Here is a 15,805-nt window from a genome sequence, read left to right as displayed (position 1 = left end):
TAAAACAAAATACTCCTAGTGGTTGGATTGCAGGACTAAAAGACAGCGCCGAGGCACTTCTCCTAGTAGCACAGAAACAGGCACTCACTCACCACCAGATCAATAGAAGAGTGGGTCTGTCACACTAGACAAGGTGCAAAGAGGCATCTGAGTCAAGTCAGCACATAGTAGCCAGGTACAAGATGTTAGCAGGGACTGAGCAAAGGGCTGGGATTGTTTACCAAAATATCTCCACAGAATAAGGGCTGAACGTGGACCATCGTGGTGGTAGACAAGGAACAGAAGACTGCAGTGGTAATACCCAGAGACCATAACATAAAGTGAAGGCATTAGTAGTCCAAGTTGTTAGTTGTTAGGAGCAATCGGGGCTGTAACCCCCAATTTCAGGGAGTGGCTTCATCAGATTCCAGGTGGGGCATCTGAGACCACTGTCCAGAAGAGTGCAATTCTAGCAAGAAGATCCAAAAATAAGGAGTACACAAAAATATATATAGCACCTGGAGAAACTAAGCTTTATTTATATACGTGTGTGTCTGTAAGTTCTGGTTCACTATATCACTTTTCTGTTTTTTCTAATACCGTATATACTCGAGTATAAGCCGAGTTTTTCAGCACATTTTTTGTGCTGAAAAACCCCAACTCGGCTTATACTCGAGTCATAGTCTGTATTATGGCAATTTGCATTGCCATAATACAGACTGGGGGCTGTGGGGGCTGGCAGAGCTGTACTTCGCTTTCCTGCAGCTCCTGTCAGCTCCTTCCTCCTCCGCGCCGTCCGTTCAGCACCTCGGTCAGCTCCCAGTGTAAGTCTCGCGAGAGCCGCGGCTCTCGCGAGACTTACACTGGGAGCTGACAGAGGGAGCTGCACAGACCGCGCGGAGGAGGAGGGAGCTGACAGGAGCTGCAGGAAAGGTAAGTACAGCTCTGCCAGCACCCCTCTCCCCCCCACTGAACTACCAATGACACTGGACCACCAGGGAAGGAGCCCCCCTCCCTGCTATGTATCAAGCAGGGAGGGGGGACGAAAAAAATATATAATTAAAAAAAAAAAATTAATAATAATTAAATAATAAATAATAATACAAAAAATAAATAATATAAAAAAAATAAAAAAAATAATAATAATTAATAATATATTAAATGCCCACCCCCACCAACACATACACAAACACACACTGCATCACACACACTCACACTTCATTCATATACACACTGCACTCACACACACTGCACTCACACACACTGCATTCACACACACTGCATTCACACACACTGCATTCACACACACTGCACTCACACACACTGCACTCACACACACTGCACTCACACACACTGCACTCACACACACTGCACTCACACACACTGCATTCATACACACACTGCACTCACACACACTGCACTCACACACACTCAAACTTCATTCATATACACACACTGCACTCACACACACTGCACTCATACACACACTGCACTCATACACACTGCATTCATACACACACTGCATTCATACACACACTGCATTCATACACACTGCATTCATACACACTGCATTCATACACACTGCACTCACACACACTGCATTCATACACACTGCATCACACACACTCACACTTCATTCATATACACACACTGCACTCACACACACTGCACTCACACACACTGCACTCACACACACTGCACTCACACACACTGCACTCACACACACTGCACTCACACACACTGCACTCACACACACTGCATTCATACACACACTGCACTCATACACACACACACACAATTCATTATATACACACACTGGAAATAAATATTCAATTAATATATACGCACACACACTGCACTCATACACACACACACTGCACTCATATACGCACTGCATTCATACACGCACTGCATTCATACACACTGCACTTATACGCACACACTGCATTCATACGCACACACTGCATTCATTATATACACACACTGTAAATAAATATTCAATTAATATAATTTTTTTAGGATCTAATTTTATTTAGAAATTTACCAGTAGCTGCTGCATTTCCCACCCTAGTCTTATACTCGAGTCAATAAGTTTTCCCAGTTTTTTGGGGTAAAATTAGGGGCCTCGGCTTATATTCGGGTCGGCTTATACTCGAGTATATACGGTAAATTAATCATTTGAGTTTGCACAAGACTGATGAATGTTTTACATTTTTATATTATATTATATATATATATATATATATATATATATATATATATAATATTAACTTATAATTTTTAATTACTCCATCATGGATGTTTACTTTAACTTATAGTAAATTTTGTTTTGACTTCAACTTGACACAAAAATTGCAGTATCTGTAGTTCAAACCTCACTGCCTGAGATTTACTTCCCAGCAGGGTAAACTCAATCTTTCCTCCTTCTCTTGGACAATGAAATGAGCACAACGGAGTTCTAAATTATATGGAAACTAAATGAACCTTTCCTGATGAAACACTGGGAAGCAGAGGCTTAACTAGAAACCATGGGGCCCTGGTACACAAATTGCCCTGGGACGCCCTCACACGTCTACCCCCCACTTCATATGTTCCCACCAACCCCATACGGCCCTGCCCCCCCCACACACACACCCCCTCCCCACACATGCAGACAAACAGATACACATGCCGACACACGCAGACACAGACACACATACAGGAACACATACATGTAGACACACACATACATACAAACAAACAAACAAACACACACATAGAGACCCATTCATACACATACACACAGAGACACATACATATACACACATGTAGAAACACACACACACACACACAGAGACACACACACACACATACAATACACACACACATACAAACACAAACACATAAAACACATATACACAGACACACACACACACACACACAAACAGAGACACACACATATACATACCTACACACACACACACACACACAGAGATACATGTGAAATGTCACCCTCATGTTTCCTACATTTAGGTGCATAAGGATGACTTTCCCTGGGGTCCAGTGGCTCAGTCTGATGGGGGGGGTCAGAGTTCCCACTATGACTCCCTCTTCTCTTCCTCCCGCATGGGCTCTGTGATTGAAGGGAGGAAGTGACCAGGGCAGTCTCTTCCTCCCTGCACTCTGATGTTATCAAAGGGGGCCAGGTTACGCTGTTAGAGAGCTGCAGCGCTGATCGGACCCCCCTGGAAATTAATTTCCATCGTGTGGCCTTAACAGCATCGCCGGTGGGCACCCAGTCGCAGGGGTCCACAGGGCAGCTGCAACCGCGGTAGTTCCGCCACTGCTGTGAAGCCATTTTTATGTTGAAAAAGTATTAATCACAGGAAAAAAATAGGATTTGCATAAAGAGCATGAATATTTAACCAGACCCATGGTTATCTGTTCATATCTGTGTTGTCCTTACACCTACCCAAGCTTCAAATTCTTCACATTATGGGATTGACATGTAATCCGTCCAGGCCAGGGTAAATTTAATGCCGATAACAGTTAAGTCAAGCCTTAAAAACCAAACCCTTTGTGATCAAAACTGTACTTGCTGAACAGAAAGATGCCTCTGGTACACCGCCCTTTGCTGGGAGGCCAGAAAGTCAGGGTCTGGTGTACACGCAGAAAGACAACTGCTAATTCTCTACGTCACCAAAGCCTATACAGTTTGGACATGGCTAGCAAAATGCAAAGAAAATTACGATAGACAGAAATCCATTTGAAAACATAACACAATGCTGCACACATTAAGAAACAAAAAAACAATCAATGTATTTAACTTAATTTACTTGGGAAAAAAAAAAAAAGCCTGAATATCTCCCTACCATTCAGAATTAGCTGGTCCTCGGTAAATTCAGGCAGCTGTTCAACATAGAATATTTTCTGTTGAAATCCAGGGGCGCACTGTAAATCCTTTGCAACAGCAAATATCAGCACCTAAGGAAAAAACACAGATCGTTTGAATATCAAACCGAGAAGCAATCACATGGAATTTCATGAGCCTCGCAGGTTTTTTTTTTACTTTCTAGAAACCTTGCATTGTAAACTCTACTGCTTCAAACATAATTTTAAAGAACCGCTGTGCCCTCGACCAGTCAATAGTGGGCCACATTTAATAATACGCAAAGATATCAAAGGTATCTCATTTCTTAAGATCTATCCTGATGGAAGTCTTGAATTTGGCATGGGGCATGTGGACAGATCTTCTAAAACTTTTGAATTATACACTTGAGTTTCATCATGTGTCAAATATGAGTCGCTTGTTTGAAATAATTCAGTCATTCATTTGCTCACCGTCATGTAAAAGGTGATGTTTAGCTAGTTAAAATCAAGGATTTAATTTGTTAATTTGTGTTTTTTCATTTTTTTTATTTTATCCCTTTGCTGAAAATTGGAGAATCAGTTAACTGTTTGCAAACATTTAAGGCTAAACCCCTTTGCAACCTATCCTAGTACAGCTCAGATACTGTCTGAATTCTAACTATAAAGGCAGACTAATAGGTTAAAAACATAAAATGAGTCTCCTGTTCATTCTTGCCATTTATTGTGATTCCACTTGTTAAAAGTTGAAAGAAATTGTTCTATTTAGAATAAATAACAGAAAATGTGTCACGATGCCTTCATTTTCCATTGTCTTTCAGTAAAACAGACTTTTTTCATTTGCTTTTATTGAACAAATACCTATTGAATGGCTGTACATGGTGTTTGCTTTATTGATTGTCTGGTAAAAAAAGAACAGAAGGTGACATTCAATACTGACATACACCAATCATAAAATAAACAAAGACACAAGTCAGTTTTCATGGAGACTGCAATGGCTGAACTTGAATCAGTATTTTTTTGAACCATTTAAAACATGAAAGTGCTTTACTGCAAATGAATAATTAGCTGTAGAGATATTTTTCTTCAAGCCTAACAATAGCGATCTCACACTGCAGGGAGCACAAAAAACGCACAGCAGCTATGTCAGAACTAGACTGGCTCAAGCTAAAAGATAAATACACACTGGGTATTCTTGAATCTAGGATTTGGTAATTATAAGGTAGAGTGTCGGCAAACAACTCAGAGAAAGGAGTAGACAAGCAACCCATGGGTGGGAAGACTGGGCAAGCAACACAGGAGAGGGATATAGTGGGCAAGAGACCTGGTGGAGGGAGTGAGCAAATGACACAACGGAGGGAGTAGGTATGCAACATCTGGTTGTGATTTGTGGAGTGGGAATGCAACATCGGGTTGTGATTCATGGAGTGGGCATGCAAAATCTGGTTGTGATTTGTGGAGTGGGAATGCAACATCTGGTTGTGATTTGTGGAGTGGGAATGCAACTGGGAATGCAACATCGGGTTGTGATTCATGGAGTGGGAATGCAACATCTGGTTGTGATTCATGGAGTGGGAATGCAACATCTGGTTGTGATTTCTGGAGTGGGAATGCAACACCGGGTTGCGATTCATGGAGTGGGCATGCAACATCTGGTTGTGATTCATGCAGTGGGCATGCAACACGGGTTGTGAGACACAGGGTGGGAATGCAACATTGGGTTGTAAGACACAGGGTGGGCATGCAACATCGAATTGTGAGGCATGGAGTGGGAATGCAACATTGGGTTATGAGGCATGGATTAGGCATGCAACACTGGGTTGTGAGGCACGGAATAGGAATGCAACATTGGGTTGTGAGGCACGGAGGGAGGGATTTGGCAAGAGACACCAGGGAAAAAGAGAGTGGACAACTTACACAGGTGAGGGATGTAGTGGATAAGCAACATGTGCTCTATAATAAACCAATATACAATGCACATCACTGTGAGTTTTAATGCAGTGGAGTTCAATGATACACAAATACACATCAAACATTCTAAAATTTAGAAAAGAAAAGAATATATTGGTTAAGGTTAGGGTCTTTAACCCCTTAAGGACACATGACATGTGTGACATGTCATGATTCCCTTTTATTCCAGAAGTCTGGTCCTTAAGGGGTTAAAAAAAATAAAAATAATAATGATTTCAAAAGTGAAAAGTTCATGGTTAACAAAAACAGTTTGCATATAAGGAAGCCATGAGTGCCCTGATGTTTAATGTAATAATGTCACATATGGAGCTTCACTTTCTCTGAGAAGCGTGTTGCATTAACAACCGAGGCCGACCTTGCGGAATTAGAAATGAGGACGTGCGATTAGATTGATTACAGTCGTCATAAAGAAAGCGAAAACCTGGCATATAACTGGCAGTCTCTCGCTATAGTAGGTCACTTAAACTAATTAAAATGTCAGGAGTTCAATTATCTTCAAACCAGGGCTATGGAAACTGTCGTTGATCTCGTTGATCATGCCGTTTGGGGGGATCCCCTCGGAACAAATGTCTCTGATGTGGCTGGATTCCACGTATGGGCGTTGGCGGGTCTGCTAGGCCGCTGTAGGGCGTCGAGGGGGAGGCCCCATGCTGCTAGGTGCCTGTTTGCTTCTAGGAGGTCGGCGATTAGGTAGGTATCATTCCCATGGAGCACCTGTAACTTGCGGGGTGGACGCCACTGGTATGTTATATTCTGTGCACGGAGTAAGGTGGTGAGTGGCCTGAGGGATGCGCGCCATTGCATAGTTCCTCTAGATAGGTCCGTATAGAACGTGAGGGACATGTCCTCGAAGGTATAAGGTGTGTTTCCTTTGGCGGCGGCCATTATTGCCATTTTGTCATGACGTTTGTGAAATTTAACAATAATGTCCTTGGGTGCCGTCGCTGGGGCTGTCGCGGGTTTGGGTATTCGGAATACGCTTTCAATGCTCATTCCCTTGGCTTGTCTCGCGGGGAGAATCGTGCTTACCAGACGTCTGATGAGGTGAGGTACCTCGGCGTCCGAAATAGAGTCCACTATTCCCCGGATCTTGAGGTTTTGGGCCCGCCGCGTGTCTTCCATCGCCGCCATTTTGTGTTCCGTTTGCAGGTACTGTTGTTGCAGGGAGGTTACATCTCGCTGCAGCGCGGTTATTTGCTGCGTGTGGCTTTTGGATTCCCGCTCGACGGCACCCACACGGTCCGACAGGCCCTGGATGTTTTTCTTCATATCCGCCATGTCGGCCTGGATGCCCCGTCTGAGCTCCGCCAGCAGTTCCTTCATCTCCACCTTGGTGACCGGTGCCGCGTCCGCCTGTATCTTGGGTTGCGACGGCTGTTTTATAGCGGGTATGGCCACCTCTTCTCGGTCCGAGAGTGGGTCATCGGAATTAGTGAGGTCGTCCATATAGTCTGTGTAGTCCGCCATGTGGGGTTCCTGGGCCCCCTGCGCTCTCCGCCACAGGTCCCCGATACTTGCGCCTGGACGTGTCCCGTCCGATTTTAGTTTTTTGGTCTTCTTCCCCATGCTGTCTGGATTGTCGGGGTAATCAGCCTGCTTTTTTGTATTTTTGGGGGGGTGAAATTTGTAGTTTGACTGTAAATAAGCTTGTAATCCACGGAGCTCACTGGAGTTGCGACCGCTCTGTTCGGCTGTTGGCTCCGCCCCCGTGTCGTGGTTTTTTAAACCAAATTAGTATCCACTTTGAATTGCAACCTCGCTCTTATCCTACAGATAGGGCAAAAGTAGGATTTATTATCACCCTACTCATTGAGAAAGCTCTGAGATGGGCCAACCCACTATGGGAGAACGATAATCCATTAGTTTATAACTATAACGCATTTGTAGCTGCTTTTAGAAGAACATTTGACCCTCCAGGTAGAAAGGTTAATGCAGCCAGATTACTGTTGCGCCTGAGACAGGAGAACCAAACACTGGTGGATTATGCACTAGAGTTCAGGTCTCTGGCGGCAGAAATCAAGTGGAATGAGCAGGCGTATATGGATGTATTTTTGAATGGCCTATCTGATGTAATCCTTGATGAGGTTGCTACCAGAGAACTCCCTGAGAATTTAGAGGATTTAATTTCGTTCATCTCTCGTATAGATGAACGTCTAAGAGAGAGACAGAACACTCGAGAGAGGAACCAGAGACCTTCTTTTAGGTTAGCTCCCGCTGTTCCAAGTCCTGACTCCACGATATCTTTGCTTACTGAACCTATGCAGATAGGGTATACCCGCCTCTCTGAGGAGGAAAGACAGCACAGGAGAAGAGAGGGTTTGTGTATGTATTGTGGAGCCAAGGGTCATTTACTCTCGAACTGTTCTAACCGCCCGGGAAACGCTCGCACCTAAGTCTCTCTAGAGGACAGGCCTTGGGTGTTTCTATTTTGTCCTCTACTCCTGATTATAAAGATCACAGGCTTCTGCTACCAGTTTCCTTAAATTGGGGGAAGGAAGTAGTAAGGGCTATGGCATTGATAGATTCCGGTGCTGCTGAGAATTTTATCGACCAAGCCTTTGCTAGTAAGAACAATTTCCCATCCCAGCTAAGGGAGACACCTTTGGCCGTTGAGGCCATAGATGGTAGACCACTACTAGACCCTGTTATCTTTCGTGAGACCATACCCATTAATTTAAATGTTGGTATCCTACACGTGGAGAATTTATCTCTTCTGCTCATTTCGTCTCCTTCCGTTCCCATAGTTCTGGGGTACCCATGGTTGAAAAAACATAACCCTATTATCGATTGGGAGTTAGGAGAGATACTCTCGTGGGGCCAGGGCTGCCAGGATCGGTGTTTGTGCAAGGTTTCTCCATTAGCTAATATTAACATACCGGAGAATCCTACTCAGTCCACAGAAAGACAAATACCAGACCTTTACCTAGACTTAAGGGCAGTGTTTGACAAGAAGAATGCCGATTCTTTGCCTCCACACAGGTCATTTGACTGTAAGATTAAGCTTCTACCCGGCACTATGCCTCCGAGGGGCCATGTATATCCTTTGTCTGTTCAGGAAAACTCGGTTCTAGAGGAGTATATTCGGGAGAATTTAGAAAAGGGATTCATCAGGAGGTCTTCTTCTCCGGCCGGGGCTGGGTTCTTTTTCATTAAGAAGAAGGATGGCACGCTGAGACCTTGTATCGATTACCGAGGCTTGAATAAAATAACTGTCAGAAATGCCTATCCTATCCCACTGATTACCGAGTTATTTGATCGTCTTAAGGGCTCCAAAATCTTCACCAAGTTAGATCTCAGAGGGGCTTACAATTTGGTGAGAATCCAGCAAGGTCACGAGTGGATGACGGCATTCAATACCCGGTATGGCCATTACGAATACACTGTGATGCCATTTGGACTATGCAATGCTCCTGCAGTATTTCAAGATTTGATTAATGAGGTACTTAGGGAGTTTCAGCATGATTGTGTTATCGTTTACCTGGACGACATACTAATACACTCTAAGGAGATTGAGACTCACCATAGACAGGTCAGAGAGGTATTACACAAGCTGCTGCAACATGGTCTATATTGCAAATTGGAGAAGTGCAGTTTTGATCAGTCTCAGGTAGACTTTCTTGGATACGTGATTTCTGGGGAGGGTTTTAAAATGGATCCTGTAAAACTTCAATCTATTTTAGACTGGCCCTTGCCCAAAGGACTCAAGGCTATCCAAAGGTTTATTGGTTTTTCCAACTACTATAGGCGCTTCATTAAAGGATACTCCTCTATCATTGCGCCTATTACCAATATGACCAAACAAGGGGCTGATACTAAGTTCTGGTCTAAGGAGGCTCTGGGTGCTTTCAAGACTCTCAAGGAACTTTTTGCCTCGGCTCCCATTCTAGTCCATCCTGATACGACTCTGCCTTTCTTGCTCGAGGTCGATGCCTCTGAGACAGCAGTTGGGGCTGTTCTGTCTCAAAGGTTAGGGGTGGATAAACCGTTACACCCTTGTGGTTTCTTCTCTAAGAAATTTTCTGGGCCTGAGAGCAGATATGACATCGGGGAAAGGGAACTGTTAGCAGTCATTAAAGCCTTAAAGGAGTGGAGACATTTGTTGGAGGGGACCCTACACCCTATTACGATTTTGACGGACCACAAAAACTTGTCCTATATTGGGGAGGCTAAGCGCTTATCCTCTAGACAAGCTCGTTGGTCCTTATTCCTGACTCACTTCAATTATGTACTGACTTACAGACCTGGTTCTAAAAACTCTAAAGCCGATGCATTATCTCGCCAATATGAACCTTCTACTGTACCTGAACCAGTTCTTTCTTCTATAGTTCCGAAATGCAATATCATTGCTAATACGAATCTCAGGATTCATTCTCCATTATTGGCCGAGATCATTAAGTTGCAACATCTAGCACCTAAACAGACTCCTGCGGGCCGTCATTTCGTTCCTCCTGCTCTTCAACTGGAACTTTTACAGTGTTTACATAATAGCAAGATGGCGGGACATCCTGGTATTCGCAAGACTTACGCGTTGATCTCTAAGGACTTCTGGTGGCCTGCTTTACGGAGGGATATTGAGGAGTTCATCGCTGCATGTGAAGTTTGTACTAAAACCAAACAACCCCATACGCTTCCATGTGGATTCCTGCAACCCTTGGAGGTTCCAGAAAGACCATGGTCCTGTTTGGCCATGGACTTTATTGTCGATCTACCTATCTCTAAAAGACAGACTGTTATCCTCACCGTGGTTGACAGGTTTACTAAGATGGCACACTTCATTCCCCTGCCTAAACTCCCGTCTTCTCCCGAATTGGCAGAGATATTCGCTAAGGAGATTTTTCGCCTACATGGGATACCCTCTCAAATTGTATCGGACAGAGGCTCCCAATTTGTTTCCCGCTTTTGGAGGTCCTTCTGCTCTCAACTTGGTATTAAATTAAACTTTTCTTCTGCCTATCATCCTCAGTCTAACGGAGCTGCTGAACGTACCAACCAGAAAATTGAACAATATTTACGATGCTTTGTTTCTGAACACCAGGATGATTGGGTCGGTTTGATTCCTTGGGCGGAGTTTGCACACAACAATCTCGTTTGCGATTCTACTCATTCAAGCCCCTTCTTCATGAATTATGGTTTTCATCCGTCTATTCTTCCTTCGGATTCTCCTTCCCAGGGGGTACCGTCGGTTGATGTTCATGTTGCCAATTTGAGGAAGTTGTGGGATCAAACTCGACAAATCCTTGTGCACAACTCTATGTTGGTCAAGAAACACGCTGATAAACGTAGAAGGGCGGCTCCGGTCTTTGTTCCTGGTGATAGGGTATGGCTGAGCACGAGGAACATCCGTTTAAAAGTGCCCTCCATGAAGTTCGCTCCTCGTTATATTGGACCCTACAGGGTGCTGACCCGTATCAATCCAGTTGCGTATCGTTTAGCTCTTCCTAATACCTTACGCATCCCGAACTCGTTTCACGTTTCATTGCTGAAACCACTCATATGTAACAGATTTTCCTCCACAATAGCCCCTCCTCGCTCCGTTCAGGTGGAGGGTCAGGAGGAGTATGAGGTTAACTCTATTATTGATTCTCGAATCTCCCGGGGGAGAGTACAATATCTGGTTGATTGGAAGGGATATGGTCCTGAGGAGAGGAGTTGGGTACCTCAGGAGGATGTTCATGCTCCCCGTCTCCGCAGGGCGTATCACTCTCGCTTCCCATCTCGTCCCGGTTCATTCCGCCCGGTGGGCGTATCTGAGAGGGGGGGTACTGTCAGGGTACCTGTGGTCTCTACCTCCGAAAGAGGTAGAGACTTAGCTGTTCCTCCATGCAGACGGTCTGATGGCTCCCTTCCCCGCGGTCTATCCGGTCATGCTAGGCCGGCCGCGAGGGAGTGACTGCCTTTTACAGCATCTAGGCAGGAAGTAGTCATCAGGACACTCCCCCGGAACGACCTGTCAGTCAATTGCTGCAGGACCAATCAGGACGCCTCGGAGGCGTGGTTACTGCTCTGAACAGGGTATTTAACAGAGCTTCTTTCATTAGCTCATTGCCCTGTCGTGGTTCTAGCTTGTTCTAGTCACTCAGTGCTTGTGTATTCTATTATCCCTTTTGGTTTTGACCCGGCTTGTTTACCTTACTCTGCTTATCTCTGTTACCCTTGATTCGGCTTGTCTCTCGCTTACCTGTCTTCTGTTACCCTCGACCTCGGCTTGTCTTTGACTATTCTATACTGTACTACTTACGTTAGTCCGGCCATTCTAAGGTCCGGTATACGTATCTGGCTACTGTTTGTACTCTGCGTGTTGGATCCCTGTCCCGATCCTGACACCATAGTGGTAACAAAAATAAAAAAGTGCTACCAAGTGCAGAGATTAAAGTAAAAAAAACAAACGCTTGACCCGCGTTTCGGCATGTTCAAAACGCCGTTGTCAGGAGCCTGTGAACATGAGCAGCTTGTTGTTCGATTTAAATACCTATTGCTGATTAAACATGGCCATCAGCTGTTCAATGTGGGAGTTCCTGAGGGGCGGAGTATCTAAACTCTATTCTGCAGTCTACCAGGGGTGTGGCATGTCGTCACATATTCTATATCTCAAAAACATAGTGAAGACACACCCTGCCAATAACATTGCTTAGCTGGCAAAATCCCTGACCACAAAGCCTGCTAAAAAAGGAAGGGCTGCAGGTTCAAATCCCGGCAGGGCCAACCCAACACCCCATCCGTCCGAGGTCGGCAAAACAAGCTCCATCAATGGGGCAACATTAACATATACATAGCCGACCTGGTCAGCTCCGAGAGCTGAAGAATGTCGCGAGTACCACTAGGAGAAAGGTGCCACATAAATACATGTTATTATTATTCTTTTAACCCCTGTCCTGACCTATAGAGTGGAGCCAGGCGGGGCGTAATTTGGATGTGATGGCTGAATATGTGAGGTGGGCTTAAAGTATTTATTTTTATCTTTAGATTGATTATAGGTAGGGCCTCCCTTCCTCATTTCTTATACAGTGGAGCTCTCCTGATGTTGGTTTCCCCTTGTGGGACTCTACACATCACCTACTCCTATTACCTTTTAACTTTTCGATCAATGAAACAAAGGTTTGATGTCTCTTTTAAACAACACGGAAATGCAGTTTTAAACATTTCAGACAGTTATTTTATCCCAATATATATTTTAAAAGAAGGCATATTCCACTGGAACAGCTAAGGACCAATTTCCATCCATCTACTTATTCAGAACCATACTTATCTGAACATTTATTTGTGAAAGTCAATGCAATTTTATATTTCTGTGTGTCTAAAATAATGTGAATTTTTTTTTTACTCCTTGTACTCTATCTATACTTCCCACAATTATATTTCCACTGAAAAATAATTCTGGGCCGCAACTTCTGAAAGGTACAGAAAAGTGTTACTCAAACTGCAAAACCAAAAATATAAGAACAAAATAAATAAAAAAAAAAAAACAACACATCTAGAAATCAAAAAAGCTTTTAGAACAATTTGAAGCATTTGGTAATTTGAATCCACTTTCACTGAGCAGAAAGTGTTACAATTGTCGCAGGAAGCTGTGCTTCCCCCACCCCCTATTATTAGTGATAGAAACCTTTTAGTTCCGTATCAGGGATACTGACTTACTACTGTCCCCGCCCAGCATTGAAAGTTCTACTGTTGAGATTTTGAGGGTTAAAATATATATTTTTTAATAGCGTTAATATTTTTAAACTCTTGCAGAATATTTTTTTTTCTCAAACTGAATACTTAAAATGGGTGCTTTCCTAGGTATGCATGCCAGGCCGACAAATCCACCTTTTTGGCTGAACACATTGACAATGATAATAATGCTACTCCACACACACCTGCTCCACTACAGTGCTAACCTCCAAAATGTGTCTTAATATGTTTTCTCAATATATGCTTTTTACACATTTGTGACTCTGGCTGTCAAATGGTGGGAGTACACAATTATCAAACCCCTAAGCTGGGCACTTGCCAATATTATCCACTATACTGATAGGGCTGAGAGGTGGAAGTGGGGCAAATATGGGGGTGTTCCGGTAACATCATTTGCTCAGTGACAAAGGGAGAATATTACCATCATCAAGATTATCCTCTTTACGGGGACTGCTAAGTCCTTAGAGATGAGACCAGAGGAAAACAATAAACAAGGACAGCAGAATAAAGTCCTGTAATCGTTACTGTCATGCCAAATGCAGGACTGTTGGCATGCGTGGTGTATTAAACCTTTACCGGTGGATAATGTTTATAGAAAAACAAAGTGCAATTGTGGGGTCTTGAAAAGACACATACCGTAACTATGTTTAGTATTTTAGTCTCTTTGTTTGAGCAGGCACACACAGATCTGGCAGCAAATTCTATATTTTTGTTTCTGTTCCAAATGTATAATTCACCTGAATCAATAGCAGCAGCATGTGTGCTACTGGCTTCCATCTGCAGAAATATGCATTAAATTTAGCATTGAAAATAAAATAGAAGTACCAGGGACAAACAATAATTACAGGCTTTGCTATGCCGGCGTTGTGAATAATTAGAATTAAATTAGAAAGCTACAAAGCATTTAATAAAACACAAATGATGGTGGTTAATAAAACAATTAGAGAAGTGTATTAATCATTATGTGGCAATCAGACAATATATGGAATAGAAGAGACGCAGGATTCTGAGTCGAGTGATCTGGGACAGTTAATGTGCATGCTACCTGTCTCTCAGGGAATGATATATGGGAGCTCAGAATGTGCCAAGTGCAGGCCTTGAAAGAGCTTTATAGCAGGAACTAGAAACCAAATGCACAAATCTAAAAGTCAGTAGGCTCTGTGACTGTAAGTACAGGGTTTTTATCACACCACTTCTCATTACGGCCACTTTTTTCCAGTATATATACAGCAGACATGCATGATTAAAAACAGAATAACACTGAGTTACGTGTGTGTAAAGGAGCAGCGGAGGAAGGGGTCAGGATTATATCGATAGGTAGAGAGAAATAAATATTTTGTGAAGGGAAGTGGAGATGAGAAATCAGCACTGAAAGTGTTCTAGTTTTTCAGTTTAGGTAGTTTATACAAAGTGGAGGCAGGAGGTAAACCATTTCAATATAGTACGGCAGTAAATATCCTGGAGTTGAGTAGTAAAGGGCAGTGGATGCCCCAAGTGATGGCATAGTAAGGCTATGGAACTCAATTGTCCTATACCCTGGATATCTCTTTCATGTACCACAGGTTTGTCCTCAGTAGAGAGCGATCCTGAGCTGGGTTGGGGAAGTGACTTCTGAGTTTGTTACATTTTGATGCAGGGGATTGGGTGCAATGCAGCGAGACTTGATCTTGGAGAATATGTCACATCAAGTATGGTTTGCCAACATGTGTGTTAGACTGGACCCACTTCACACAAACCCATCCAACCACACTCAATAAATGACTGGGGCAACAAGTGAAAAATAGATAAGGAGGTCTTTGTCTTGGAAAACACTTACCGGAAATGTAGCAAAATCTTTGCAAAGTGATATCTATTAGAGAGTGAATGAAATGATCCATGTAAATGCCACCAGAACCCTAGATGGGAAGGCAGACAGGCAGAACGTCCTCAGGTCAGGGTTGTCATAGAGGGGAAACATGGCTAAGTTACACCATATATGGACAGAAGAATAGGAAACGCCTCTTAATCAATTAATCCTGGTGTTCCAATTAGACCTATTGCCACAGGTGTATAAAATAAAGCGCCTAGCCATGCAGTCTGTATTTACAAACATTTGTGGGGAAAAATGGGTCGAAGAGCTCAGTGAGTTCAATCGTGGTACAGTGATAGGATGTCATCTTTGCAATAAGTTGGTTTGTGAAATTATCAACTGTACCCAGGACATACTTGAAAACAAGAGGAATCTCAATGTATCTTTCCTGGTAAAATATTTTATAAATAAAATAATAAAATAAAAGTGGTATTATTGGTGGTAGGAAGCATTTAGGAAGAGCAGCAATCCAGCCATGAATCTGAAGAC

The 15,805-nt window shown here is 43.3% G+C and overlaps 1 protein-coding gene across 2 annotated transcripts in view; it reads right to left on the bottom strand.

Annotated features, from left to right (window-relative positions):
* CDH13 (cadherin 13) overlaps positions 1-15,805 on the bottom strand; it is a 535,505-nt gene that overhangs the window by 410,536 nt on the left and 109,164 nt on the right. For both annotated transcript variants that reach the window (XM_063437863.1, XM_063437864.1), the window contains exon 2: positions 3,831-3,942. In XM_063437863.1, coding sequence (XP_063293933.1) covers positions 3,831-3,942 — 112 coding nt within the window. The remainder of the gene's footprint in view (positions 1-3,830; positions 3,943-15,805) is intronic.

The sequence above is a fragment of the Pelobates fuscus genome, chromosome 12 (genome assembly GCF_036172605.1).
Source record: "Pelobates fuscus isolate aPelFus1 chromosome 12, aPelFus1.pri, whole genome shotgun sequence".
Taxonomy (NCBI): Eukaryota; Metazoa; Chordata; class Amphibia; order Anura; family Pelobatidae; genus Pelobates; species Pelobates fuscus.
The sequence above is the reverse complement of the archived record's forward strand: the minus strand, read 5'-3'. Positions and strand labels throughout refer to the sequence as shown.